General features: G+C 46.2%; 1 protein-coding gene across 1 annotated transcript; it reads left to right on the forward strand.

The window, feature by feature from the left end:
* Window positions 1-488: 488 nt before the first annotated feature.
* Window positions 489-25,867, forward strand: MTMR6 (myotubularin related protein 6). Its single transcript, XM_035115900.2, has 14 exons — window positions 489-597; window positions 5,653-5,769; window positions 7,085-7,247; window positions 7,523-7,680; window positions 8,884-9,012; window positions 9,807-9,941; window positions 10,895-11,027; window positions 11,571-11,680; window positions 12,494-12,619; window positions 19,024-19,073; window positions 20,708-20,908; window positions 21,669-21,803; window positions 21,901-22,027; window positions 23,204-25,867. Exons 1-14 carry the CDS (start codon window positions 574-576, stop codon window positions 23,456-23,458), a joined length of 1,863 nt encoding a protein of 620 aa, XP_034971791.2. The 5' UTR covers window positions 489-573; the 3' UTR covers window positions 23,459-25,867.
* Window positions 25,868-27,445: the final 1,578 nt, after the last annotated feature.

Raw genomic sequence — 27,445 nt, forward strand, 5'->3', positions numbered from 1 at the left:
TATAATCCTCCTTTGTGATCTCTTGTCCCTGAAACATATTTATTCTGGCTTCACCTTTCTTAGACTCTGCCAGATATATGAAGTATGATCTTCAGCAGGTTTCTATATCCATATATTTTAAACAAGGATATGAAGCTCAGGATATGCAATGCGAGAACGGACTTTTTCTGTACAAAGTATTTGTGAAATTCTCTCCCAGGGGAGATAAGCAAGTAAATAACTTTTGTGTTTTTTGTTCATCTGAAGAAGTGTGCATGCAAACGAAAGCTCATACCAATGACAAACTGGTCTCTAAGGTGCTACTGGAATGATTTTTTTTTATTTTGTTTCGACTACGTCAGACCAACACGGCTACCTACCTGTAACTATTTTCTGTTTGAGAATTCTCTCTCCTATTTGACCGGGTCTTCCACCCGGCAGGGGTCGCTGTGGGAGCAATCCGGCCCTCTTGCAGGCCGCTTTGGTCTCCCCACCTCCATCCCCAGCACTCGATTATCAGGAAGTGTTTCCAGGAGACGCCGGCTGAGCGGCCAGTCGGAGAGGGGCGGCGGCCAGCTTGGGCGCGGTGGCATCATGGAGCACATTCGCACCACGAAGGTAACTGAGCGGGGCCTTGCTCGGAGGCCGGCCTTGCACGCTGCCCTGCTGCCCTGCTGCTGGAGGAGCCTTGCAAGCTCCGGGGGCCGAGATGTGGCGGCGCTGGCGGGCTTCTTCTTGGGAGCCTTGAGCACCGGATTGAGCTTGCTCCCGGGTTGCAGCCTTGCCGTGAAACCCTGTGCATGCCTACTCAGGTGTAAGCCTGTGTGTCCCTAGAAGTAATTCCCATTCAGTTCAGCGGGGCTTTAAGGTTGCAACAAAACAAGCGCACGATAATAGTCTTGTGGCACCGTGGTCAATTCTGCTGTCGCCTATGCTTTTTACTTGTTTCCATCCTATATAGCCAACATTTGAGGAAATTGGTTCCGAGGCCATGGGGGTTTATGGCACAGTGCATTGTGTGGTTGGGCATTAAGGCTGCTGCCATACTGGCTGGATTGCAACTAAGTTTTACTCAAGAGTAGGCCCACTGAAATGAACGAGCATGGCTAAATTGGGATTCAGTGAGTCCACTCTGAGTAAAACTTGGATGAATGTCAGTCACCCTCTGGGTTTTTTTTTTTTTTTTTGGTGTTTGCTGCAGCAGGCTGTATCTGAACTTGGAATTTAATGGGATCCTTAAGTTTTCATGGACTTGTGCCCCCATGGTCCTATGTGTGGTGATAGTGGGCTTTAGGCTGCAGAAGTTTAGGCCACAGTAATGTGATGGTATTTAATCCTCTGTTTAATCAAACAAACTCCACTAATCTCCATAGTACTTACTGTCTATTAAGGTTGCAGCCACATAGCCCTATTTTATTCGTGTTTATTTGGAAGTAACTTTTCAGTTATGTGTGTGTGTTCTGTGTCAGTGGGCATGATATCTTATGAAGTTCAAAAGCATAGTTCCTTTTCCCAAGGAGCTTGACATACATAATTTGATGGGAAACCACAGTGGGGAAAGGCAAATGGCAGCAGGAGAAATAGGCAAGCAATTGGTAGTTGCCCCAGCTACACATGCATCGGCTTAATTGCAGCAGGACATGGGAAGTTGGGGCTTGTGCCAAATTATTAAAGGTAGGTTTTGTGCGTAGATTTGAAGGACATGAGAGGAGGCTTCATGCAGGTATTTGGGGAGACAGTTGTAAGCAAATGGAGCAGCAATGGAGAAAGGGGGGAGTCTTTTGAGTGAGCAAGAGGCCTTCATCTGGAGGAGTGAAGGTCACAGGCAGGTATGTACTGTATGTACTGTATCTCAATATAAGGGGGGGGGGCAAAGCCATGGAGGGTTGTGAGTTTGAAGGTTGTGGGCAAAAGATTTCCGCATTGCACGGGGTTGGACTAGATGACTCATGGTCCCTTCCAACTCTACAATTCTCTGGTTCTAATTTTGATGTGTTTCTAATCTTCTTCTTGTAACCTACAGGGTGATATTTTCTGACAGGCTCTTAGCCAAGGGCGGGGCTAATTTGATTTTATGAGATCATGTCATGGGATGGAAAACAAATTCCATATTATATTTTCCATCTCTCTTGCTAGGTCTTTTGAAAGGGCCATAGCTTAGTGCTAGAGCATCTGCTTAACTGCCTACTTGCATCAGATACCTCGGTTCTGCCCCCCCCCCACATAAAGCCTGCCCTGCCCCCAGTATAACCCTATGCCCATGTGGAGAGTACCATCTATTCCTTCACTTCAGGCAGCAAAATGTTTTGGGCTGGATCTGAGCCTGTTCCTTTTGGCTTAAAATGGTTATCTTTCAGAAGGCAGAAGCACCTGTCATGCGATTTATGCTGTCTGTTCAACTCTGTACAATGCTACAAGGCTGAATATTCTTTGGGGGAGTTCCTAAGAAGGAAGAAATTATGCTACAATGCTGAAGTTTCCTTTGGGGAGTTCCAAAGAAGAAAGAATCACCCTTAAAAAGCAACAAAATGCTCACAAAGCAGCCCTGTAAATAAGCCCACAGAAGTTACTAGCCTGCAGAGTGTTTTAATAGCTTGCTTGGAGCCTACGGTAGGAGAGAAGGGATAAAGAGCCCACCTCATTCCTACCGTATACTGGGTGCAGAAGAGAGCCGCTCCCTTCTCTGGCAATCTACTTGGTTTCCATATTGAGCACAGAGGAATGATAAGTCACCTATCCCTCCTCTGCCAGCTTGCTCGTTTTCCTGGTCACCTATTACTACGAAGCTGGTGCAGTATTTCCTTTATTCTTTCCTTGCTCTTCACCAATGACCTCTACGCCACATTGGTCCTCAGCTGCCACTCCTTTGGCACACATTTTCACGGGTTGTCTGTTTACTTCTTTGACTCGCAGTGCAAATAATTCAACAGCTCAGAGTGATTGGCTGTGCGCGTAAGCTACTTTTCCATCCTAAGGGCTGCACATGTAAGTAACATGATAGCAGCCATAGATTAGCTTATGGAGAAATGGATTTATACCACATTATACTTCATACTTTGCAAAAAGTTCAATCCTTAAAATTAAATAAATCCTGCCCTACAGTTACCTGTTCCGTTAGACTTCATTTCTGAGGATGCTCATGTTTTCTTGTTTATTTGGGTACAGTTGTGCTTATGAAAATTGGACAGGGTGGGTGAGTAAGGGGGGAAAGTACAGTTCACAAACTGGCAAGTCTGCCGCTTAAGGGCTTGCTTTAGACCCTGCTCATGTGACTTTGACCTGGTCCTAATTATTTTTAAACATAACTGTGCCTGGAAGGCTGCCCTAGTTGAAGCTGCTGATTTTCTGTTTCCTGCAAATTAGCACCATCATATTTCTGAAAGCTACTTATTTAAATGACCCTTATTGATTTGTATTGCCAGCATTTTTAAAAGCAAAGAGCTGGAGAATCGGTTACAAAATGTTTCTTGTAATCTAGCCAGGTCAAATATTGACACTGAGATAGAATTCAGGAATTGCAAATAACCTGCATTACTGATGCAGGAAGTTCCATTGTTGCTGCTTTCTCCCTTGAGTTCTGATTCTGATGGACTGTATGAGAGATGCACTCTCTGAATCTTGTGGGGCAGACTCATTGTTAGAGCTCTAGGAGCAGACTGGTGAATTAGTGCTAATGAGGCAATCCTGCCAAGAGAATATGAGGAACGCATCCTTTCCAAATCTTCCCTTATTGCCTCTTTGTGGTAGCTTTTCTGGCCTACTCTTGGGATTCAGACAAAACAGACATGTAGAACATTCAAAGTCAATTTCCGATCGGTTAAAAGCAGCTAAATTTCTGAGTGGACCTTCTGTAAATTGCTCTCTGCTACAGCTAAAAGCATCCTGTGTTATTTTGGAAGAATACTGCACGCAAGACCCTTTGGCTCTTCTCAGCCTTTGCATTTTGAGGAGCTTTTGAGGGTAGATTTTCCCCTCAGTCTCAGTTCAGAATAGGCCTTATAGGTCATATGTGGCATAACCACACACATAACCACGTACAGTATAGGACATATGTGGCATAACCACATCAGTAACATATAGCAAACAACACACCTAAAAAACAAGCACCTGCATTCTTCCTTAAATATGTGGGTTACAACAGAACCCTCTATTTGTCTTAGCAGAGAGAAGCTGTGTTTGGTTCCATGTATACAGGTGAAACTCGGAAAATTAGAATATTGTTGAAAAGTGCATTTATTTCAGTAATGCAACTTTTTTTTTATTTTTACAAATGCTGTCTTTTGGAAATTCCACAGTAATAAAACAAATAGTTACAATAATACAAAAATAAACATCGCTATTACATTCCATTAATTGCATTCCATTTATAATTGACTCGCCTAACGACAAATAATTACAATTACAACAAATAAGGCTTGACATAGCTTGCTTTGCATGTCATGCATCTATCTCATATATTGGTTTCACTTTTTAAATTGCGTTACTGAAATAAATGCACTTTTCAACGATACTCTAATTTTCCAACTTTCACCTGTAGGTATGGGGGTTGCCACCCAAGGCCTATAGCCTTGCTTTGGTGTTGCTGTGTTATCTGCTCAGCAGTTCTTGAACTGTGCTCCAAGTTGGATGCAGGAGAAGTAGCCCCTAACTTTCTCTCTAGGAGCAGTCTTTCCAAGTAGTCTTCTGAGATCATTGCATGATGGTACTATTGGAAATGAGAATTGTGGGAGAGAATTTGTTCACCGCAGAACTGTACTGAAAAAACACAAGGGGCTTAATAGAATGTCAGCAAGGTTTATCTTGCCTGGGCCAGTTCGGTTCCGCACAGATGTGATTTCCGGCACTGCGAAAGTGAGTCCCCGTGCCAGTTTAGTGCAGCGCACGAGTGGGCAACTCAGTTTGGGGGCGGCTCATGGGCCAGTCAAACGACCTCCGTGGGCCACTTCTGGCCCATGGGCCTTAGGTTGGTGACCCCTGATATAGAGTATCCCATTTCTATTCTGGAGGCTGCAAACACAGCCCCTGGAACCAGTTAATCTTGAGTTACCACTTAGCCAGGTTACAGGTAGGTAGCCGTGTTGGTCTGAGTCGAAGCAAAATAAAAAAATTCCTTCAGTAGCACCTTAAAGACCAACTAAGTTTATATTTTGGTATGAGCTTTCGTGTGCATGCACACTTCTTCAGATACCTTCTTCGTATCTGAAGAAGTGTGCATGCACACGAAAGCTCATACCAAAATATAAACTTAGTTGGTCTTTAAGGTGCTACTGAAGGAATTTTTTTATTTCACTTAGCCAGGGTTTTACTAGCCCAACCAGAATGTTGTCCTCTTGGTCAGCAGTCAGATCAGGAAGATACCGGTACAAAACCAGAAAAGGTCCTAGCCGAGCTGTTCTTCCTGTTAGCAGGCACATGTGAGCTGCTGCAGCAATAGGCATGCACATGAGGGCATCTGTCACATGCCTGGTGGCTGCATTTTGCATTATTGGCGCGTTGTGAAGGCTAAAGGTTGTCCTTGCAAATGCACACACACTTTGTTGCCAGACAGCGATCTGCCCCTTAAGAAGGAGATAATGAACTGAATGACCGGGCTGTTTTTATGTCAAGATCATATGTTTCATAGCTTTACTTCATGGGAATCTGTTCTCTCCCCTCCCACCCTTGCCCTCACAGGTCGAACAGGTGAAATTATTAGATCGTTTCAGCACAAACATCAAGTCACAAACAGGAACGCTCTATCTCACGGCAACTCACCTGTTATTTATAGACTCGAGCCAGAAAGAGACATGGGTAAGGATTCCGATGGTTTTCTCCAATCGGGCACCCTTTTCATTCTATTTTGTGTCACTTTATTCTGATGTAGAGGACTCCCCAGGACCAACCTCCTGGCTTGCAATAACTGGGTCATTGTTGCTGTATGCTGAATGTGAGGTACAATTGTTTTAAATGAATATTGAACCACATGCCTCCTTCAGGTTGACTTCTTTGAGCTGCACTGTTCCAATGTTTTGTTTCCAGCCTCCTGAGAGAAGGCTATGGTATTCTCACTTCATTTGGGCCAGTTGCCCAGATATCATTCCTGTGCATGTGTGGAGATTAGCACTGGCTAGTGTGTGAAGTCAGTCTCCCAGGTCCAAGGCACCTCATCAGTTCTCTTTGCCCATTCCGCCACAGTTAATAGTTTAATTTTGCAAACTGTTTTTGTTTTTTTAGGTGCGCTGTATATCCTATAATAGTCTAGCTAATTAAACTCCATGATTTTATTGAGTTATGAATAATTGGCATCTCCCCCTTTGGTAGTTTCTTAATTTTAGTCTTTGAAAAGAGAGATAATGCTGAGATTTTCATTAACAGGTTTCTGGCTATGTATAGCTAGTGTTTTTCCTCCGTGTGTTGGTGTGTCTGCATTTGTAGCCTGTTGAAGGTCACCTTCAGAAGCAGGGCTAATAGAATATAGGTTAGCTAGTATCCCTACACCCAAAGGGGCTTTTCACTGCGCCCTCAAACAGCAGTCCCTGCTCTTCATTCTACAAGGAAGTTGCTTTTGAATCCGAGGGGAACTTGGAGTTATCTGAATACCAATTGCTGGGAACCAAAAGTCGGGAGAATGCTGTTACTGTACTCCCAGGCTCTGCTTCCTTCCCATGGCCATCTGACTGGCCACTGTGAGAACAGGATGCAGGACTTAGATGGAGCATTGGACTGATTCATCAGGGCTCTGCTTAATTTCCTAACTTTCAGATATAGTTTGCAGTGGAATATGAGAAAATTAAAAATAAAAATAAATCCCACCGGGGTTACTCCTCTATTTAGTATATCAAATTTATTTTTATTTTCTTCATACAGCTGAAAGAAGTAAGTCCCAAAGCAAGTTAAAAGAAAAGCAAATTGCAAAATGCCATATTAAATGTCCAGAATAGCAATAGAAATATATTAAAAGGTTGTTAATCAAAAATATTGCGGACAGGATCTTTGGATACTGGTCGCAGCATTAGGTAGTGTAGCACATCCGATAATAAGCAAGCAACTTGAGATAATGTTTGTGGTTCTTCCATGGAAACCAAGAATTATGAAAACGCCACTGTGGGTTTTCTCTGTGCTGCAGATACTGCACCATCATATTGCTGCGGTAGAGAAACTCGCCTTGACCACATCCGGCTGCCCCCTGGTGATCCAGTGCAAGAACTTCAGGATAGTTCACTTCATTGTTCCCAGAGAAAGGGACTGCCATGATATTTATAACTCCTTGCTTCAGCTGTCAAAACCAGGTAGAGTGACTGCCTTTCCCATTACACAGGCATCCCCTTGATCCTTTTACCTGATTCTCCTGTTCAAATGCTCTGTTGTTTTATCATGTAACTTAACTATGGTTTATTATGCAACTTAATTATGAGTGCTTGTGCAACTGCTTTTTGTACTTTGTAAACTGTTTCGACACTAAGCGGTATATAAATTAAATGACGACGACATTGTGGTGACTCTGGAATCCCTCGGCGAGGCTCAGGCTCCTTCCTCTTTTTCTCTTTCTCCTGGCTTGTTTTAGCAAGATACGACGAACTGTATGCCTTCTCATACAACCCAAAGCAAAAGGAGGAAGAGAGAGTGCAAGGCTGGCAGCTCATAGACCTTGCAGAAGAGTACAACCGGATGGACGTGCCTAATTCTGACTGGCAGTTATCAGATGCAAATCGTGATTATAAGGTAACAGATTGCAAAAATAAAATAGATTGCTCACATAAAATAAAAAAATAAAATGAAAGACCAAAGTGAGAAGTGGCGTTTTCCACCTCATTCACGCTGGAATAATTGTTGGTCTGTTCCTTTTCCTCATGGGAATTCAGTTTCAAAGGTTCGCTTGCAAAACCTTGTTTCTTGCAACTGTTTTGCAGCTGCTGCAATTGAATTCACACTCAGTTGCATGCAGGATGGATGGATGACTCAACTCTTCATTAACTGAGAGAATGTATGCAGCAATATAATCAGGCCCCCTCTCCCCTTGCTGTAGAGCTCAGTTCAGTTTTGTGTGCAAGGCAGCAACTTCTTCACTTCTCTCCTAATTACTGTTTCCTTGATTGTTGTGCCTCTAACTAAAGAAGAGGCAGTGCAGAATTAACACTAGGAATTAATTTCCCCCAGGTTTTATTTTTGAAATCATGCAAGTATTTTGATGCGATGGCCACCAGCTTGAATGGCTTTAACAGAGAATTTGGCAAATTTATGGAAGCTATAGCTATGTGCTACCTCGAGAGTCAGAGGTTGCTATGTAACACAAACAGGAGAGGCCTCTTTGCACCCATGTCCTGCTTACAGGCTTCCCGCAGGCATATGGTTAGCTATTTGTGAGCACAGAAAGTTCAGACTAGGTAGGCCTTTGCTCTGATCCAGCAGGGGTCTTATGTTCCTGAGACGTTTCAAGAACCCAGTCAGTGTTTTTCTGAAGCCAGAATTCTTCTAGGTAAGGGTTCCAATTGAGCAATATCCATTGTGAAGATAGGAGCTCTATGGGAAAGGCCTTTCCCATTGATTTCAATGCATGCCACCAGTTGCACACCATATCTTGGGGAGGGGAATATTTTTCTTCCTGAGGGCCATATTCCCTTGTGAGCAGAGGTCTGGGAGTGCGTACTATTGGTTGGTGAGGGCAGAGGCAAAAGTAAGTAGAGCTATGGCTGTGGCTCTTTGTACCAGAGGCTACCTTCCCACTGCACACAAGTTCCTTTCAGGACATTCCAGCCTGGCAAAAAGCACTTGGGCCCACGGAACAAGGCTGGTGAGGGCCGTGTCCTAAGGAGAGTCCCAAGGGTAGGTTTGGAGGGCTGTATTTTGCCCCGGGCCCTGAGCTTCCCCATCCCTGCCATATCTAAATGTGCTGTCTCTTATAGTTCCTTTCCTTTCCTCCCTCAGATCTGTGAAACATATCCCAGAGACCTTTATGTTCCCAGGAGTGCAAGCAAGCCCATCATTGTTGGCAGTTCTAAGTTCCGAAGCAAAGGAAGGTTTCCTGTGCTGTCATATTATCATAAAGATAATGAGGTATAGTCTGATTTCCATTCAGGGGAAATGGGCTAAAGGGTATTTTCCATCACAGGAAAAGACAAGTAGGGTAACCCAGATTCATAGGTCTGCAGTGGCCCATCAAAAAGGGCTGTTAGTAGAATGTAACATTAGGGTAGGCCCCACTTCACTAGGGCTACAATTCTAGCCCCACTTACTTGGGAGCAAGTCCCATTGACTTCATTAGGACTTAACTCCTGATTAGACATGGTTAAGGTTGCACCACAGATATCTGTATCTATATGCTGGTTTTGGCAAGAGTTCCAGAAGTGGAACCTTTACAACTTGTCTTGTGTTGCAATTATTCACACTGGTTCGAAAAGTCAGGACTTAAAGATTCAAGTTTTTGCTTCCTGTTTATGGGGATGTGGGGAAGTTGAAACTAGAACTAATAACAGCAGGCATGACACCAAGGAATCAAACTATTGTGGTTCGGGCATTGAAAAATGGTCTGAGTTGATTGTGCATAATGCAAAAGTGTCTTGTCTCTCTTCTAGAAACTAATTTTTGTGTCTGCCATCTGGGCAAACCGTCTCTGCCTATAACAGGAAACAATGAACTCTGAAACATTTTGGATTTCAAGTTTCCTTCTGGAAGTTTTGCATCTTTAGAAACCCATGCATCATGCTTCCAGCTTTCGTCTTCTCTTCTTACAGCTACCAGAGATCTAAGAACTGTAATTAAGATTCAGACCACTGTTCATGTCCTCTAAAGTGCTCATATAGACCTTCTGTTATTTTATCTTTATATTTGTTCCTCCGTCTACTCACTAGGCTGCCATTTGCAGATGTAGTCAGCCTCTCTCGGGATTCAGTGCCAGGTGTCTGGAGGATGAGCACATGTTGCAAGCTATCAGCAAAGCCAATCCTAACAACTGCTATATGTATGTTGTGGACACCAGGCCTAAAGTAGGTATCATTCCCTTTAGTTGGTTTCCCATCTGATACAATGATGTAGTTCAGAGGGAAGGGGTGATGTGCAATTACTGCTCCTTAACTGGACCATATCGTTAGGTTGCTGTTTCTGTTAGGACTCAGTTTGATGAACAAACTGAGAGTGGCAATGGGATGAACTGGTGTTGGAAAGGGCCTCAAAGGTTGCCTAGTCCAATTCCCTAATGATGCAGGATTACTGCAGCGTCCCTGTTAGCTAGTCACTCAGCCTCTAACAAAGGAGAACCCAAAGCCTTCCAAGGCAGTCTGCTCCACTGTTGAGCAGCTCTTTCCACCAGGAGGTGGTTCTTAATGTTTAGGTTGCATCCTTTGTCTTCATGAGTTCTTCTGAGTTCCACCCTCTGGAGCGACAGAGAATAAATTTGGTCTGCCAACTGTGTGTGAGACGGCCCTTCAGATGTTTGCAGATAAGTCTCTTCTCCAAGCTAAAGCGTGCTTGGCTCCTTCCTTATAGGATTTGATCACTGGATCCCTCATCATCATTGGACTGGCTGTTTGTACTCATGGACTAATCCCCCTCCCCAATTTTGGAGGAGTTGCTTACCTGACTCAGGCTCCTGGCCAGGATCCAATGAACAATGCAACTGATTCAATAGCTCCAGAGGGCTTTGTGCCGGTGCTTCTCAAAATAGCAGCCTTCCATGCCGCATAGCATATTGTGATTATGCTACTGGGAGCTGCTATTCAGGAGTCAGTACAAATTGTGGGGGGTTACCAAGTGAGTAGGATGCTTTCTGATACTTCATATCCAACGTGATTAATGGTTTGGCTTAGAAAGGAGGAGGTCATGAAGGAAGGAAAAAACCCTGTCCTATAGATCTGGAAACCTGAGCAATCATATCATTCCTAATATTTATCAGATGGGAGTGCCCACACATTTTAATTGCTTTACCTCCCTTTTCTTCAAGCTGAATGCACTGGCCAACAGAGCAGCAGGTAAAGGCTATGAGAATGAAGACAACTATTCTAATATTAGATTCCAGTTTGTTGGTATCGAAAACATCCATGTAATGAGATCCAGCCTGCAGAAACTTTTGGAAGGTATGTATAAATTTGCTTCTAATTGGCAGAAAGCACTTGATAATTAAAAATAGACTCTTGTAGAGCTCTATCCACCACCACATAGCCATACCAAACAGCTTATTGCTTGAAGTAATAAATACAGTATCCCTTATGTACTGAAGGGCTAATACATTGGTTTCTTTCTTTCTTTCTTTCTTTCTTTCTTTCTTTCTTTCTTTCTTTCTTTCTTTCTTTCTTTCTTTCTTTGTAAACCGCTTCGAGTTTTTTCTACTCTAAAGCGGAATATAAACCTTATGAAAAAAATATCTGGAATGCACACCAATTTCAGATCCCCCTCTTTTTGTTTCATGTAACATTTTCAAGCTTTCAGCAACACGCGTAGTTCAGCATCCCTCTCTTGCACAGCCCCCATGGGATGTAGATGAAACTCTGGGAAGAAAAGGTTGTTCATATCAAGTCTAGGAATTGATTTGTTCAAAAGTGAAAGTAACCTTCAGTCGCTTCCCTGCAGAGGAAAGTGCTGCTATTTGAATTTAACGACCGAGTATCTTTCTCTTTCAGTCTGTGGGACAAGGGGCCTGTCGGTCAGTGATTTTCTGTCTGGCTTGGAGAGCTGTGGATGGCTGAGACACGTCAAAGCCGTGTTGGATGCTGCTATCTTCTTAGCCAAAGTAATTTGCTTTCTTCAACTTGTGGCCAGTGGTGGATGATGCCCATAATAGCACACCAGCAAGTGCAGCCTGCATTCCACAAGCTTAGTTATGTTCCAGGATAAATGCTCAAGGGGCACTACCCCAACAGCACCCACTTTTCTTTCTATCTTAGTAAAGGGGGGTGGGAAATGCCCCCAGATCCATTTGGCTGGGTGTATTTAAGAAGGTGCTGCAATTGGCTACTCAGTTCACGGAGTCCCTCCCCCCCGCATGTGGTGCGGGTTCTTAGCTCAGGAGTAGAGCAGAAGCTTTGCATGTGGAAGATTTTTGTTTTTTAAATTTAAAGATCAGATAGCAGATGATGTAAAAGGCCTCTCTGCTTGATCCTGAATTCCAACTCCCATCAGCCCCAGCCAGCACAGCCAGTGATCAGGAATTATGGGAGTTGTAGTTCTGGAACTTTATCTGGTCTAGATAGTTACCCCCGGCTAAGGGGAGCTTTCTGTGTTCTTCGGGTAACTCGAGTCAGTATTGTCAACTTCGGACGTTTCAATTGCCTTTTGGCATTTGGAAGGAAAAGAGTGTGGACTGAGTAACTTCCGCTCCTCAGGCTGTCAGGTATCGATGCACATACCACAACCACCTGTTTCCCAGTCAGGGCAGTTCCAAGCAAGGAGCTATCTCGCTGTATCATGGTACCTGAGTGCAGCAGCAGGCTATATATTTGAATCAAGTTATTGCTGCTGTTTGTTGTGGTTCAAAGCTGTGTTTGTTTTCCTCTTTGTGATACAAGTGCACACGCATCAGTCAATCTTGTTGTCTTTTTCACAGGCCATAGCTTTGGAGAGTGCAAGTGTGCTAGTGCATTGCTCCGATGGCTGGGACCGGACGTCGCAAGTGTGTTCTCTGGGATGTCTGTTGTTGGATCCCTTTTATAGAACAATGAAAGGCTTTATGGTGCGTACTTGAGGCACACCGAGTTGCTTTCAGTTGGCACATGCTACAACCGAGTTACTTTGGTGCAATCGCTCTTGTTTTACTTCCTATATGCCATTTTTTAATGGCACTTAACATGTCATAATAAACATGGGGGGATCTTTATCCTATAAAGGTACATCATTAAAATTCAACACTGGTGTAAATATCTGCAGTGTTGGGGTGTCCCACCAAATAACTTATCAGCTGCATGCTGTGCTAGCTGCAGCTTCTCACCCATGCACAAGGGTATCTGTCACAGTGGTCGGAGTGGGCTACTTCAGAGTAACGACGCTACGCAGCTCTGCATTTTATTCTTTTATTGGTGCTGCGTATTTACAGTGCTGAAGTCATTGCTATTTACACGGAGTGATGTGGTCAGTCGGTTCCAGAACCTCCGAATGGCTTTTGGCGCGTCTTTCTCCAACACAAAAGCTTTGGCAGACCCATCCTCTTTCCCCTCCTCTTTCTGCGTAATTCCGGAGTTGGGGGGATGGGTCTCCCCCCCTTATTCGCCCCTTCCTGTCCCACCTGGGACCCTGGCTCCTCTACCTTGCCTGAGCCTCGGACATGACTTCCTGCTTCCCCATTGGAATCGGAACTCTCTCTGCTTTCCCCTGTGCTCGGGGATGGGCTTGAACTCAGGAGGGGAGGGACTTCGCGATATCCCCTGTCCCTCACATCCACCCCCCTCCCAAGCTCTCCTTCACCCCTCCCCAGGTCCCCCCCAGGTGTCGGTGACGACTGGAAGCCTAAGAACTCAGTGCCTTCCGAGCCCGTTGGTGTGAACACCTCCCCCCAGTCCTGCGATCCCCCCCCCTTCCGCCTGGGAGGACGGGAATCCCAAAAAGTCCGTGGCGTCAGAGCTGGTAGGGGTAAAAATGTTCTGCCAATCTGCTCCTTCCTCTGACTGGGTGGATCTCGGTGACACCCATACCTCATCCTCTGGTTCCTCAAACTCCGCTTCCCAGCGCCATGGTGAACTGCTCTCCCGTGCTTCCTCCCCCTCCCCCTCCCTTTCCATGCGCCAGGGCTTGGGTCTATGGGGAAAGAGGGCGTGAAATTCTTCTACCAGGAATTCCTCCTGTATCTGAGTGGCTGGGACCCATTCATTCTGGGACGGTGGAGCATCCTCCCATGCCATGAGGTACTCCAGGCCCCTCACCCCCCTCCTTGAGTCCAGGATGGCCGTGGCCTCATTGAGTTGCTCCCTGCCTTCTCTCTCCCCCCCTCCCTCAGGGGTTTGTTCGCTGCCTCGGAGCCTGCTGCTTTCCCTGTACGGCGACAGCAGCGATCTATGAAACACTGGGTGCACCCTCATGTCCTCTGGCAGTGCCAGCCTGTATGCCACCGGGTTGACCTGTTGCGTGACCGTGAAGGGGCCCAACCTTCTGGGCGCCAGCTTTTTGCACCTCCCTCTGATGGGAAGGCCCTCCGAGGACAACCAAACTTTGTCCCCCACCCTAATGACCTCCCCCGGTCGCCTGTGGCGATCTGCCCCCTTCTTGTACGCCTCCTTGGCTCTCTCCAAGTGTTCTCTGAGCTGCTGGTGCACCGTCTCCAGTTCCTCTGCCCAATCCTCAGCCTGTGGGCCCTCCTCCTCCTCCTCCCCCTCCCTCTCTGGGAAAGATCTGAGGTCGCGCCCGTAATTGGCCTTAAAGGGCGACACCCCTGTGGAGACGTGCACCGCATTGTTGTAGGCAAATTCTGCCAGTGGCAGGCGATCCACCCAGTCCGTTTGCCGCTGGCTGACGTAGCATCTCAGGTACTGCTGCAGAATGGCGTTGACCCTCTCCGCCTGTCCATTGGTCTGCGGGTGTCTAGCCGTCGACAAGCTGACCTCCACCTGCAGGAGGTTCATGAGCCGCCGCCAGAACCTGGAAACAAATTGGCGGCCACGATCCGAAATAACCCTTAAAGGTAATCCATGCAGTCTGAATACGTGATCCACAAACAGTTTGGCTGTCTCTTCTGCAGAGACCGCCCTGGCACACGGTATAAAGTGGCACATTTTGGACATGAGGTCCACCACCACCAACACTGCGGTCTTGCCCCTGGAAGAAGGCAGATCTGTGATGAAGTCCATGGACACCACTTCCCACGGCCTGTGTGGCGTGGCTAAGGGCTCCAGCAATCCCGGTGGCGCTGCTCTGACCACCTTTGCCCGCTGGCAGGTGTCACAGCCCCGTACATAGTCTCGAACATCTTCCCGCACCCCTGGCCACCAGAAGTGTCTCATGACTAGGTGAGCGGTTTTGTCCCTCCCAAAATGACCCGCCGTTGGGTTGTCGTGCATCTGCTTGAGGACCGTACGTCTAAGCTGGGTGGTGGGCAGGTACAGTGCACCCTTGTAGAAAAGCAGCCCCCTGCGTTCTGCAAAGTCTTTTGCCTGCTCCCCCCCCCTCTCAGTTCTCTGAAGATGCGGTTGGCAAATTCATCCGCTGCCGTCAGTGCTGTGAGCTCCGCCTCGCTCACCACTGCTGCTCCGCAGGACCATGCTGACGGGGGGGAAATGTGCCTGGGTGCCGGTGGCGCCTCCTCCTCCATGTACTCTGGCTTGCGGGAGAGGGCATCCGCCCTGACATTCTGCTCTCCCGGGATGTAGTGTATGGAGAAGTTGAAGTTCGAGAAGAACTCTGCCCACCGTATCTGCCGCTGGTTGAGCACCCTGGCAGTTCTCCAGAACTCCAGGTTCTTGTGGTCTGTGCACACCTGAATGGGGTGCTTGGCGCCCACCAGGAAGTGTCTCCAGTGCTGGAACGCAGCGTGGATCGCAAGAAGTTCCCTATCAAACACCGTGTAGTTTCGCTCTGGCTGGGTCAACTTCCTGGAGAAGAAGGCACAGGGTCTCCACTCTCTGTTGGCGTCCAGTTGCAACAAAATGGCGCCCACAGCTTTATCAGAAGCATCTGTCTCCACGCGTAGGGGCGCGTCCTGAACCACGTGGAACAGGTTCTGGTCTGAGGCGAACACCCTCTTGAGGCTTTCGAACGCTGCTTGCGCCTCTGGTGTCCACCTGAACTTCTGCTTGCCTCTCAGGCAGTCAGTGATGGGAGCCGTAACGCGAGAGAAGTTCTTGATGAACTTCCTGTAGAAGTTGGCGAAGCCTAGTAGGCGTTGGGCATCTTTGCGCGTCCTGGGGCTGTGCCAGTCCAGGATGGCCTGCACCTTGTCCTTGTCCATCGCCAGCCCCTTGTCTGACAGCTTGTAGCCCAGGAAGTCCACCTCCTTGGTGTGAAACTTGCACTTCTCCAGCTTCACATACAGGTGGTTCTCCTTCAGGCGCTGCAACACCTCCCTGACATCTTTCACATGCTGCACTGGGTCATCGGAATAGATAAGGATGTCATCCAGGAAGACCAAGCATTTCCTGAAGAGGAGGGACCCCAGGACGTGGTGCATGAAGGCCTGGAAGCATGCTGAGCCCCCTTGCAACCCGAAGGGCATCACCAGATATTCAAAAGAGCCCAGAGGCGTGAACATCGTGGTTTTCCATTCATCGCCTTCCCGGATCCTGATCAAGTTGTACGCCCCCCTCAGGTCTAGCTTGGTGAAAATCTTGCCCCTGCGTGCCGCTGTCAGGAGATCATCCACTCTGGGCATGGGGAAAGCCACTGGCTCTGTCACTGAATTCAGCCGTCTAAAATCCACCACAAGACGGCGCTGTTGCGTGTCTTTCTTGTCCACCCAGAAGACTGGGCTGCCCCCTGCTGCCTTGCTTTCTCTGATGAACCCCCGCTTGAGGTTCTTGTCGATGAAGGCGCGCAGATCCTCCAGTTCCTGGTCCGACATGGCGTACAGCTTGGCTGGGGGTATAGTTGCCCCTGGCACCAGGTTGATCTGGCAGTCAAAAGGCCTGTGTGGGGGTAGGTGGTCGGACTCCGCTTCGCTGAAGACCTCCTGCAGGTCCCAGTACGGCTTGGGTATCGCCTCACCCCCTTTGACGTGCATGGTGGCTACCGTGGCTATCGGAGGCCCCTCCCCTGGTTGGTGCTGCATGCAATGTTCCAGGCAAAAGTCCGATCCAAAAGTGATGCACCTCTGGTGCCAACTGATGGAGGGGTCGTGGCGCGCCAGCCAGCTCATGCCCAAAACGATGGGGGGGTCTGAGATGGTGGTGACGTTGAATGCCAGCGTCTCTGAGTGCCTTCCCACCGTCATTTTCATGGGGGGGGTTTGATGAGTGATGGCCCCTCCCAGCAGCTCTCTGCCGTCAATGGTCGCCACGTGCAGAGGAAAATCCAGCTGCAGAAGCTGGATCTGGTGCTCTTCTGCAAAGTTTCTCGAGAAGAAGTTCGCTGACGCCCCACTGTCAATTAGGGCGAGGACCGTCAGGGGATAGCCATTTGGGAGCGTGAGCGTCACTTCTAGAACCACTCCTGCTCTGGGAGGGGTGGGCTGGCTCTGCTCCTCTCTGTGCGGGTGGGTGGGCTGGGGCTGTTGTCTGCTGACTGTGCCTGGCTGCTGCCCCTTGTCTCCTGCAGCCAGGCTTTCTCGTTTCCCTGCTGTGGTGCTGCGTCAGTGGGGGAGGGCACAACCGTTCCCGCCTTTCCTTGCCACTCCCTGCGATGTGGGCAGTCTCTGACGAGATGCTGGGGGGAGTTGCAGAGAAAGCAATTCCCACCCCTTCCCTCCTTGCGTCTTGGCGCCGCTGGGGTTTGAAAAGCCCGCGCGCGCTATCAATCTGCATGGGTTCCTGGTCCTGGCTGGCCCCAGGCGTGGCTTGAAAGGGTTGTTGGGGGAGTGGCTTCTCCTGCGACCGTGGGAACCAAGCCCGCTTTGCGCGCGTTGCTTGCTTGTCGCTCCACCGGGATTCCTGTCTCACCCCCACCGCCAGAGCCGCTTTGCTCAGCTGATCCATATTACTGGGCTTTGGACCTCTCGAGAGCTCATCCTTCACCTCCTCATGCAACCCCAAGTAGAACGCCGCTTGCATTGGGGGTGACTCCAGTTCCCACCCCAATCTGTGCACCAGCATGGTGAATTTCGCCCAATACGCGCGAACTGTCATATTTCCTTGGCGTAAATTATGAAGTTCCTCCTTAGTCTGGTCCATATGACTATCGGACGAATACATCGTTTTCAAACCTTCTAGAAATAGTTTGACATTCTTCATGCAAGGATTCTTTGTTGCGATTAACGGTCTTAGCCACTCCCTGGCTGCCCCGGTAAGGTGCTCCACAATAAACGCTACCCTGTGCTCATCATCAGGGAACTCATCGAGGTGCAGCTCAAGAGCATACACAATCTCAGTCTCAAAGCCCTGATATTCCCTCGGGTCTCCATTGAACTTGCTTACTAGGGTCCCGGCTCTCCTTCCTGGCAGCACTTGGACTTGGAAGCCCCTCACGCCTTGTTTTTCTCTGCATCCAGCTTGTTTTGGAGGTCTACCGCCACCGCCCTTAATTCCTGCTCTCTTTCCTGTAGCGCTCTCACCTGTTCCGCAAGTTGTAGCCGGTCGTCCTGGACCTTCTTAGTCTCTTCTTTAGCTGCCTTCAATTCCCCCTGGGCCTGCAGCGACAGCTGCTGCAGTTCTTGCTGGGCTTGCTCCGCGATCTGCCGCCATCTCTCCGCCTCTGACACGCTCATCCCGGCAACTCCAAAGTAGCCCCAAAAAGGATTCGGAGGTTGCTGTCACAGTGGTCGGAGTGGGCTACTTCAGAGTAACGACGCTACGCAGCTCTGCATTTTATTCTTTTATTGGTGCTGCGTATTTACAGTGCTGAAGTCATTGCTATTTACACGGAGTGATGTGGTCAGTCGGTTCCAGAACCTCCGAATGGCTTTTGGCGCGTCTTTCTCCAACACAAAAGCTTTGGCAGACCCATCCTCTTTCCCCTCCTCTTTCTGCGTAATTCCGGAGTTGGGGGGATGGGTCTCCCCCCCTTATTCGCCCCTTCCTGTCCCACCTGGGACCCTGGCTCCTCTACCTTGCCTGAGCCTCGGACACGACTTCCTGCTTCCCCATTGGAATCGGAACTCTCTCTGCTTTCCCCTGTGCTCGGGGATGGGCTTGAACTCAGGAGGGGAGGGACTTCGCGATATCCCCTGTCCCTCACAGTATCCCTTCATAACAACACATTATACGGTAGTAGTCTTAATTTTGAGGTTACCGATGCATGGGCACAGTGGCAAAGCTATCTGAAGGGCATGAGGTTGGGGAAGAAGCCTGTAGTAAACACACCAGTTGAATCAGTTCAGTTTTTAAAAATTACTCTGACATGAGACTTTAATGTATATATTTGAGTTTAGGATTATTTGGGGTACTGCTCTGATATTTTGAGTTTAATTCATCAAAACCAAGAACTTTGACCTGGGTAATATAATCCAAACTTGGATCTGCTGCATAAAAACAGATGAAAAGCTGATGCTTTGTTTTCTTCTAGGTTTTGATAGAAAAAGACTGGATTGCGTTCGGGCACAAATTTTCAGACAGGTAGGGTATTTTGCCACAAAGATGCTATACATTTGAATTAATTATGTAACTCGCTGTGTCATTGTTCAATTCATATGCTTGCACAGATCTCATAATCTTATAAGGGACCTGTATACTTTTAGTCCAGAAGCTGCATCTGCTGTGTTTTTGGAACCCCTCCTGAGCTGGGACACTCCTCAGATGACCTTTTCTGCATCTCAGCCCCAGTCCAGCCAGCCCCTGGTCTTGGATTCCCTACTTCCCAACCCAAGACCCTGGGGAAAGCTCTGTTCCTTTTTGCCTTGCAGAGACGGCTCCTGGCTTTTAGCATCTACCCTGAGCTTTGTGTTGTCCCCAGTTAACTTAGACTTGGTAGCCCCTCCAGGATGAGCTATAGGTCACGCTCTATGCTTTCTTTCTTTCTGTCCCTCTGAAAAAAATGTGTCATTTTCTTATGTACGTACATATGCTTCTACATGCGTGTCAGACATTTTTAACTGGTCCAGGGTAAGCCATTGGCATCTAGAAACCTGACCTGAGATTGAAATACCAGTTGTCAGCTCATCTTCGTGTGTGTGTGTGTGTGTGTGTGTGTGTGTGTGTGTGTGTGCGTGTATGTATGCATGCCCCATTTTATTTGTGGTTTTTATCTGACTTGGCATGTGCCGTTCAGAGCAACATAGCAGTAACTTGGGTACGGCGGGGTCCAAAAAACTGCATCCCTAGTTCCACGTTCCAAAGCAGGCTTTGAACTTGTGTTTTTCAAGTAGCAGCCTGTTCCACCTCCACCATCACTCTGCTGCACGACAAACTGGCTTGGAAACAAGGTGGGACTTCCAAAGAGCAATGGAGATGTGCTCCTAAAAGTCAGAAAAGCCCCTTTAGATCGCATTTGGTAATTTTGTTGTCTTCGTGTCCACTAAGCATGATCATAGGTTGAACCCAACTTCTTGGAGTAGACCCCTTGATATTTGCAGACTTAAATGGGCCCAAACCGCTCAGATTGGTGGGTCTACTTTGAGTAGAACTTAATAGGATTCAATCCCATATATTTATTATACAGTACTAATAAACTGCTTTTAGTTCTTTTTTTAAATAAAAAAGAAATCCTAAAGCAATGCACAGAGGAATAAAAAGCATATGATGGATAATAAAACAATACAAAATATAATTCCACAGAGGCCAGTAAATATATGACAAGTATCTCTACTCTGCAAATACTTGGGTGCACAGAAAGGTTTTTAGCATGTCCTGAAAACATAGATAAGACCCAACTGAACCTATGAAAGGAGAAGGAGGTTACATTGGTGCATGGAATTTTTGTGACTACCCAGGGTTAGTTTTGACCACCATTTCCCCCACGTATTTATCCTGAAGTGCTTTTGCAGCAGCTGGTCTTATTTTAATGAAAATGAAATGTAGAAGTTGTGCATGCTGCTTACTGGATCTACTCTGCTGATGATCTTCATACAATATGAAGGGGGGGGGGTTCCATTCTGTCTGTCTGTCTGCCCCATTAGGTTTTATTGCTGTTGTAAATATTCTAGATGGTTGTGATTACTATTTTACATTGCCCTTTGTTCTCCGTTGTGACCCGCAGTTGAACAATAAAGACTAACCGCCTGGCCTCTTTTAATGCGGAATGTATTTTATAGATGCGGTCAGCTGGATGGAGACCCAAAGGAAATCTCTCCCGTGTTTGCTCAGTTTTTAGAAAGTGTCTGGCACCTGACGGAGCAGTTTCCACAAGCCTTTGAGTTCAACGAGGCTTTTCTCCTTCAGATCCACGAACACGTCCATTCCTGCCAGTTCGGAAACTTCATTGGGAACTGCCAGAAAGAACGAGAAGAGCTCAAGTAAGGTTTCATATTAGCTCTCTTAACGGCTAGGGCTTAGAATCACCTTTCTGGTGTGATGGTGGGGAACCCAGCATTGCAAAAACATTAGATCAGGCACCCCCAAACTTCAGCCCTCCAGATGTTTTGGGCTACAATTCCCATCATCCCTGACCACTGGTCCTGTTAGCTAGGAATCATGGGAGTTGTAGGCCAAAACATCTGGAGGGCCGCAGTTTGGGGATGCATGCATTAGATCTTTTGCACTAGATCTTTTGCACATGGATCCTTGAAAAATCATCTTGAGAATATAATCGCTAGAGAGAGAGAGAGAGAGAGAGAGAGAGAAAGAAAGAAAGAAAGAAATGTTTATTGGAGAATCAAAGTTTGATTAATCACCACCCTATATCACCTTCTACCCCCACCCCCACTTTAAAGTAAAGAAACAGCATTGGGGGAGGGGGAGGCGCAGGGGAAAACTCGCCCCAAAATACTGCAGGCACAATCCAGTTCTGTTTCCATTCCCTCCCCACCTAACCCCTAGTGATTGCTTTCTGGCCATAGACCAACCTTTCCTAATGTGGTTTCCTCCAGTTGTCGGACTACAACTCCCATCATCCCTAGAGCTGATGGAAGTTGCAGTCCAAAACATCTTGAGGCTACTAGGTTGGGGGAGGTTGTCCTAATATCTCAACCGCGTGGGTAGCTTTGCCACTGAAATATGGCATTAGTGTTGTTCAGGCCATGACTGCAATACACTCAAGTTCTTATTCCCTTCAAGATTGAAAGAGAAGACGTATTCACTGTGGCCTTTCCTTCTGGATGAATGCAAGAAGTACCTAAACCCCATCTACAATGAGAAATTTTCTCAGTCGCTCACAATTCTGGAGCCAGACACAGTATCATTTAATTTTAAGTAAGTTTCGATGATGTTTTAATAATAATAATAATAATAATAATGTTCCAGCTGTCAGAATGGTGTGTTAAAATACTATTGCGATTGGCATGTACAGGTTCTGGAGGAACATGTATCATCAGTTTGATCACACCATGCATCCCCGGCAATCCATAGTCAGCCAGGTCATGAGCATGAGTGAGCAAAATAAACTGCTGGAGAAAGACATTAAGGAACTGGAAGCTGTGAGTATTTCCAATAACTATTTTGTCTCCACAGAGGTCTGACACAGGCCTGCTTTGCTCCTAAAAGGTCTGAACCCCCCCCCCCCATCGGATGCTTTTTTTAAATGATGGTTTCTTTGTGTTGCTTTTGTGAAGATTATTTTTGCAACTGGCAAGAGAAATATGGCACTCCACCTGCTGGGCCATTCAGTAATACGCACACACAAATGGACTGGAACATGTCAAAGAGCAGTTTGCACCAAAGGGAGACTTAGAAGATGCTCTTGAATGTCAGCTTTCCCCCATACCATAAACACCAGTCCTTTGTATAGTGTAACTTGGTATCCCAAGTTGCGAGTCTTGATTGTTTGTAGGTCTCTTGGGCTGACCTTGTTAATAGGGCCCTAAACTAAGGCCCGGGGGCCGGATACGGCCCTGTCGCCTTCTAAATCCGGCCCGCGGACAGTCCGGGAATCAGCATGTTTTTACATGGGTAGAATGTGTTCTTTTATTTAAAATGCATCTCTGGGTTATTTGTGGGGCCTGCCTGGTGTTTTTACATGAGTAGAATGTGTGCTTTTATTTAAAATACATCTCTGGATTATTTGTGGGGCATAGGAATTCATATATTTTTTTCAAAATATAGTCTGCCCCCCCCACAAGGTCTGAGGGACAGTGGACCGGCCCCCTGCTGAAAAAGTTTGCTGACCCCTGCTTAGAGCATGGAGTACAGCTGTTGAGGAACAGCAGAGGGAACAGAAAGTATGAAGGACCTGATACTATAAGGAAACAAGTAGTGCCACTGATAGTGGGGAGTGGCAAAGCTGCAGTGTGTGTGAGAGAGAGAGAGAGAGGGAGGAGAGAGAGAGAGAGAGAGATTGTTCAGAAGTTGAGTGCATTGGCCGTGTTTCCCAGAAGGCCCCAGGTTCAGTCCATGGGATCCCCAGTTAAAATGAACTCTGGTTGCTAGCTGGGAAAGACCTCTAGATGATTCTGGAGCTCCACTGCCATCAGAGAAGATGGTAGTGAACTGAAGGAAGGAATGGTTGAACTCTCTGTAAGATAGTTTCATATGTTGATAGGGAAGGTGAGGAGTTCGGCAGGTTGGGGGCTGGATGTGAACAACAGTTTCTCAGGTTCCAAACAGTTGCAAAGGGAAAAAAGGAGCCTACTCTGAAATTCTCCTTTTAATCCCAGAAACTAGGTCACCGTGTAAACAAGGAGCTGGATGCAGCCTTCACCAAGGAACCTTTGCGGCCTGTGTCACCTGTTCTTAAGACATCCCAGTGCTTTAAGAAAGAGCAGCCTCTTCGACATGGGAATGACTGTATTCGAACAATAGAGGGCTCCAACGCAGCAGACAATCGGTACAGCGAGTATATGGAAGAGCTCTCCAAGACAGAGCCTGGTGTTGTCAGTCTGGAGTACGGAGTGGCAAAAATGACGTGTTAAATGTCACACAGAGTATTGCCGTCTCTTTCCGGAAATACTGACGGCGCATTGCGAGACTGGTCTCTTGGAGCGTGACCAAAAACCGGATTTGTGTAAAGGAGAGCCTCATTGATGTAGACTAGCATGACACACTAGTTGCTAAGGAGAAATGCTGTTCTTGTGAGAAGTAACTGAATTTAACAATACCGAAAGGAATGTGGAGAATTTAGTAAAAACTTTTTTTGGCTTAAAGAAATGAGGTGTGGAAGTTGTTTTACGTGTCTAGAGTATAACAAACTTTAGTTTGCACTAGATAACTTGGAATGTTATTTAATATATTGATTGCCAAATGGTTTAATGGGCTTTGAAGATGTACTTCTAGGACACAACAGAATACTTACCGGGGCCGCTGAAAGTATATGTATATAGATAGAATGTACTATGTATGTGTACTCCTATTTAATCTGTTGCCTGTTGCTAATTTTGATGTCTCATGTTGCCATTGAAAGTATTGTATATCAAATGCAAAGGATGGAAACTTACCATCCCAAATTCATAGCATGATGTTTGGAGACCATGAGAGAGGCACTCAGCAGGGTCTAAGGGGATATTAGTTTGCATTGGTAACTCTGGAATTCCAGATCTCCCCTGCCTCTTTAAATGTCCTTTTACAAAAATCAGGAAAACTGGTTATCTAGATAGATTAAAACTGCACCCCTAAGGGCTGTGAATCTTCTGCAGAAATCTAGCTACAAGCCTTATAGTTGCGTTCCAAAATCCATGTAAGGACACTGCATTTATTATGCCATCAGAAGTGTCACAATATAGCATGCAGGCCTTTGAGTTCTCAAGAGCACTTTCAAGTTCTGGAGAACTTGAAAGCTTTACATAACATTTTGGAACATTCTGATTGGCCAAATAAAAGGCACTGGCCCAATATGGATTTAAAACTTGCCTTTTATGTGCCAACACAACAGTCTTTACATTTATGTAATTGTGTGCATTCCTACAAAGAGCCAAAACATTTGTGTGGGATGATGGGTGTTCATCTCAATGAAAGCAAATGTGGTTCTTATTTTTTTATTTTTGCGTTTCTTTCAGATCAGCCAGGTGTCAGAGTTCTTGAAAAAAATTGATATTGTAAGCTAATCAAACAAAAATGCTGTAGAAGCAGTATCTCTTTTTCTGAGTTTGATCAAATTAGCAGTTGTCTGCAGGATTTTTGTTCCGTTTGCAAATCTTTATTAAAATAAATTTAGGGATTTTTTTAAGCACCATACTTTTAATCAGTAGAAAAACTATGTAAATGAAATCTTCAAATAAGTCTCCTTGGATAGCTAAGGAGGCAGCTGCTCTTTGTTGTGAATGCATAGCTGCCAATTTCTCCCTTTTTTAAAGGGAAATTCCATTATGCTGAATAGGCTTCCTCGCGAGAAAAGGGAAAACTTGGCAGCTATGTGTGAATGGAGAAGAAACAATAAACTCTAAGTTTGCAGGCCAGCTGGCTGCGCGTTTTCTAAATCCACTTGCTTTAAAAACCTGATAATGCTCATATCCTCAGGATACAGGATGCCACCTGGGATTGAACTTATCTCTAGTTAACTAACAAGAAGGGTTGGTTAGGAGGATTAAACTGTGCCTCTCTCGCATATAGGCAAATCAAATGTATCCCCAGATATCATTGTTTCTGCTTCACCAGAAAAGAGAATGGATTTGCTTTCAGCCTGTGATCCTGCTTCTGTTCACATTTTTCGAGTTAGTTTTTATTGTCCTAATGAAGGAAACGAAATGAGCTTTGAGAGCCAAGATTATAAACATGAACGCCTTGGGGTATTATGCTCCCTAGGTGGTATGGTAGGCTAATTTGTACCTGAGGGATCAAATGCTTATTTGGCTCAGAGTGAAAATTAGTTTAGATTTGCTATAATCCCTGAAGGCTTTTTGATCAAAACTGCCAATACGCAGCATGGAACTTGACACAGTTGGCCGTGTTTCCCTCTTCCCTGGTTGGGATCCAGGCTGTAACAACAAGGGCAATGCAGGTCATAACTTAATGGAGTTGGCAAATGTAGAGGGGAGGAGAAGTGTTAACTTTTTAAAGTGGTTACTGGTTTTGTGTTGTAATATGTTCAAAGAGGGAACAATGTGAAGGGTTGTATTTTTCAACGTCGTCTTGGTGGTAGATGTTCTTGTCCACGGCTGGTTGGTGGGGTGGGATCCTGCATTCAGTGTAGTAAATGCAGTAAAACTGTACATTCTCATGTCTTCTGCCACTTTAGTGGATGTTGCATTGATGCTGACTTTCTGAAAGTACGAGGACAGAAATATGTGCCTTCTGGTTGTTTCCCCTCTCCCGTTTTATGCTATGGACAAATAATCTCCTGTGTTACCATAAACACTGAAAAATACAATACTAAATGTTGCCGTTAACACTCGTTTCTTGTCGTCTGTTTGTATATTGGTAAGAAATAAGCTCCAGAAAGCTGCACATCGGGCTTATTGTGCAGCTATGGAATTAACAGGGTTGTCCGTGTTGATCTGTTGCTGCAAAAGCGGGGATGTTTTGTGGCACATGAAATACAAAGTCACTATGGCATAAGCTTTTGTGGGTGACCACTCACCTCGTCATGACTATTAATGATTAAAAAACTTAAAAGATGCAGCGTCAAGTGAAGTGTTCAGCATCCTCTCGCTTGGTCCTCACTCTTTCATCCAAAGTTCTCATATAACTTGAACAGTTGTTAATTGAGGAGTGTTCCTGTTGAGTATTCTAGTCTGCCAGCCATGGCTTCTTGCAGAATACCATTCCACCCCAATCAACACTTTCGTTTTTCTTTCCCATCTGACCATCAACATTCTGTTGCTACTAAATATGTTCAGTCCTCATTAGGCTGAACTTTGGGGTTGGTTTCTGCTTTAGGTTTTGCTTCTTTACAAATTGGACTTCTGTAGACCTCAGGGCTCTCATGAGCATGCTGGTACCTTCCACTCTTTCTCAATATCCCTTATATCAGGCATCCCCAAATGGCGGCCCTCCAGATGTTTTGGCCTACAATTCCCATGATCCCTAGCTAATAGGACCAGTGGTCGGGGAAGATGGGAATTGTAGTCCAAAACATCTGGAGGGCCGAAGTTTGGGGATGCCTGCCTTATATATTTATTCAACTAGTTTTCCCTGTGGTCATGATCAGTGTGGAAGCCTTCAGGCCAAATTCTTTCCCCGTACGTTCTCCACCTACATTAGGTGAATGGTGTACTTCAAACCTGACCTGCATGCCACACAAGTGTAATCTACAAAAGAAATTGGATCTGGACAGATTTCATCATATTGATGAAACTGACTCTTGACTCAGAAGCTCTGGAGGTTTTTTTAGATTTTCTTTCTTTTTAAAATAAACCTGCAAATGTAATGCCTTGTTCCAGGAAATTGTGTCTGTTTCTCTACATGTTTTTTTTTATTATTAAAAGAAACGACGCTTCCCCTGATGCAAAGAGGTACCATTTTGATAAAAGCCGTATGGGTGAGAGTTAATTGTGTAGTGGGATCCTTTTTGTTTAATTGGAGCTTTAAATTTCCAGCCGTTCAGTTTTGTAGGACAGCTGCCAAATGGGCAGGCGAGCAAATGCGGGAGGGCTCTGCTGAGCTTGTGCATTTTCTATACGTATCCAATTACGAGTGACCTCAATCTTGAAACGCAGCAACCTAAAAGCCATCTCGTCACAAAGGCAAGCAGAAGCATCCCCACCATTCCCTCCTCTCGCCCACCTTTGCGGTTTCAAATCAAAACAATTGCCTTGCTGTGTGCTTCAAAGAGCGGGCTGCAATTGGGAAAAAAGATAGGGACCCTCCTTGGCCCCACCATGGAAGAAAGTCCTAGGAAATGGTATTATGTATTCCCTTCTGCCGTGGCTATTTCTTTCTTCCCAAAGACTTCTTTTATCAGACTCCCACAGTAATACATCACATCTGGAAAACTCTGAGATAACACAGTATTCTGATACTGGCGC

Source organism: Zootoca vivipara, chromosome 4, assembly GCF_963506605.1.
Source record: "Zootoca vivipara chromosome 4, rZooViv1.1, whole genome shotgun sequence".
In the NCBI taxonomy this organism is placed as follows: domain Eukaryota; kingdom Metazoa; phylum Chordata; class Lepidosauria; order Squamata; family Lacertidae; genus Zootoca; species Zootoca vivipara.

Excerpts from the sequence above, each read along its gene's own strand:
- MTMR6 (XM_035115900.2), top strand. The coding sequence starts at position 574 with ATGGAGCACATTCGCACCACGAAG. Across the intron at positions 19,074-20,707 it reads GGGCACAAATTTTCAGACAG|ATGCGGTCAGCTGGATGGAG; the intron begins GTAGGGTATTTT and ends TGTATTTTATAG. Across the intron at positions 21,804-21,900 it reads ACAGTATCATTTAATTTTAA|GTTCTGGAGGAACATGTATC; the intron begins GTAAGTTTCGAT and ends TGGCATGTACAG.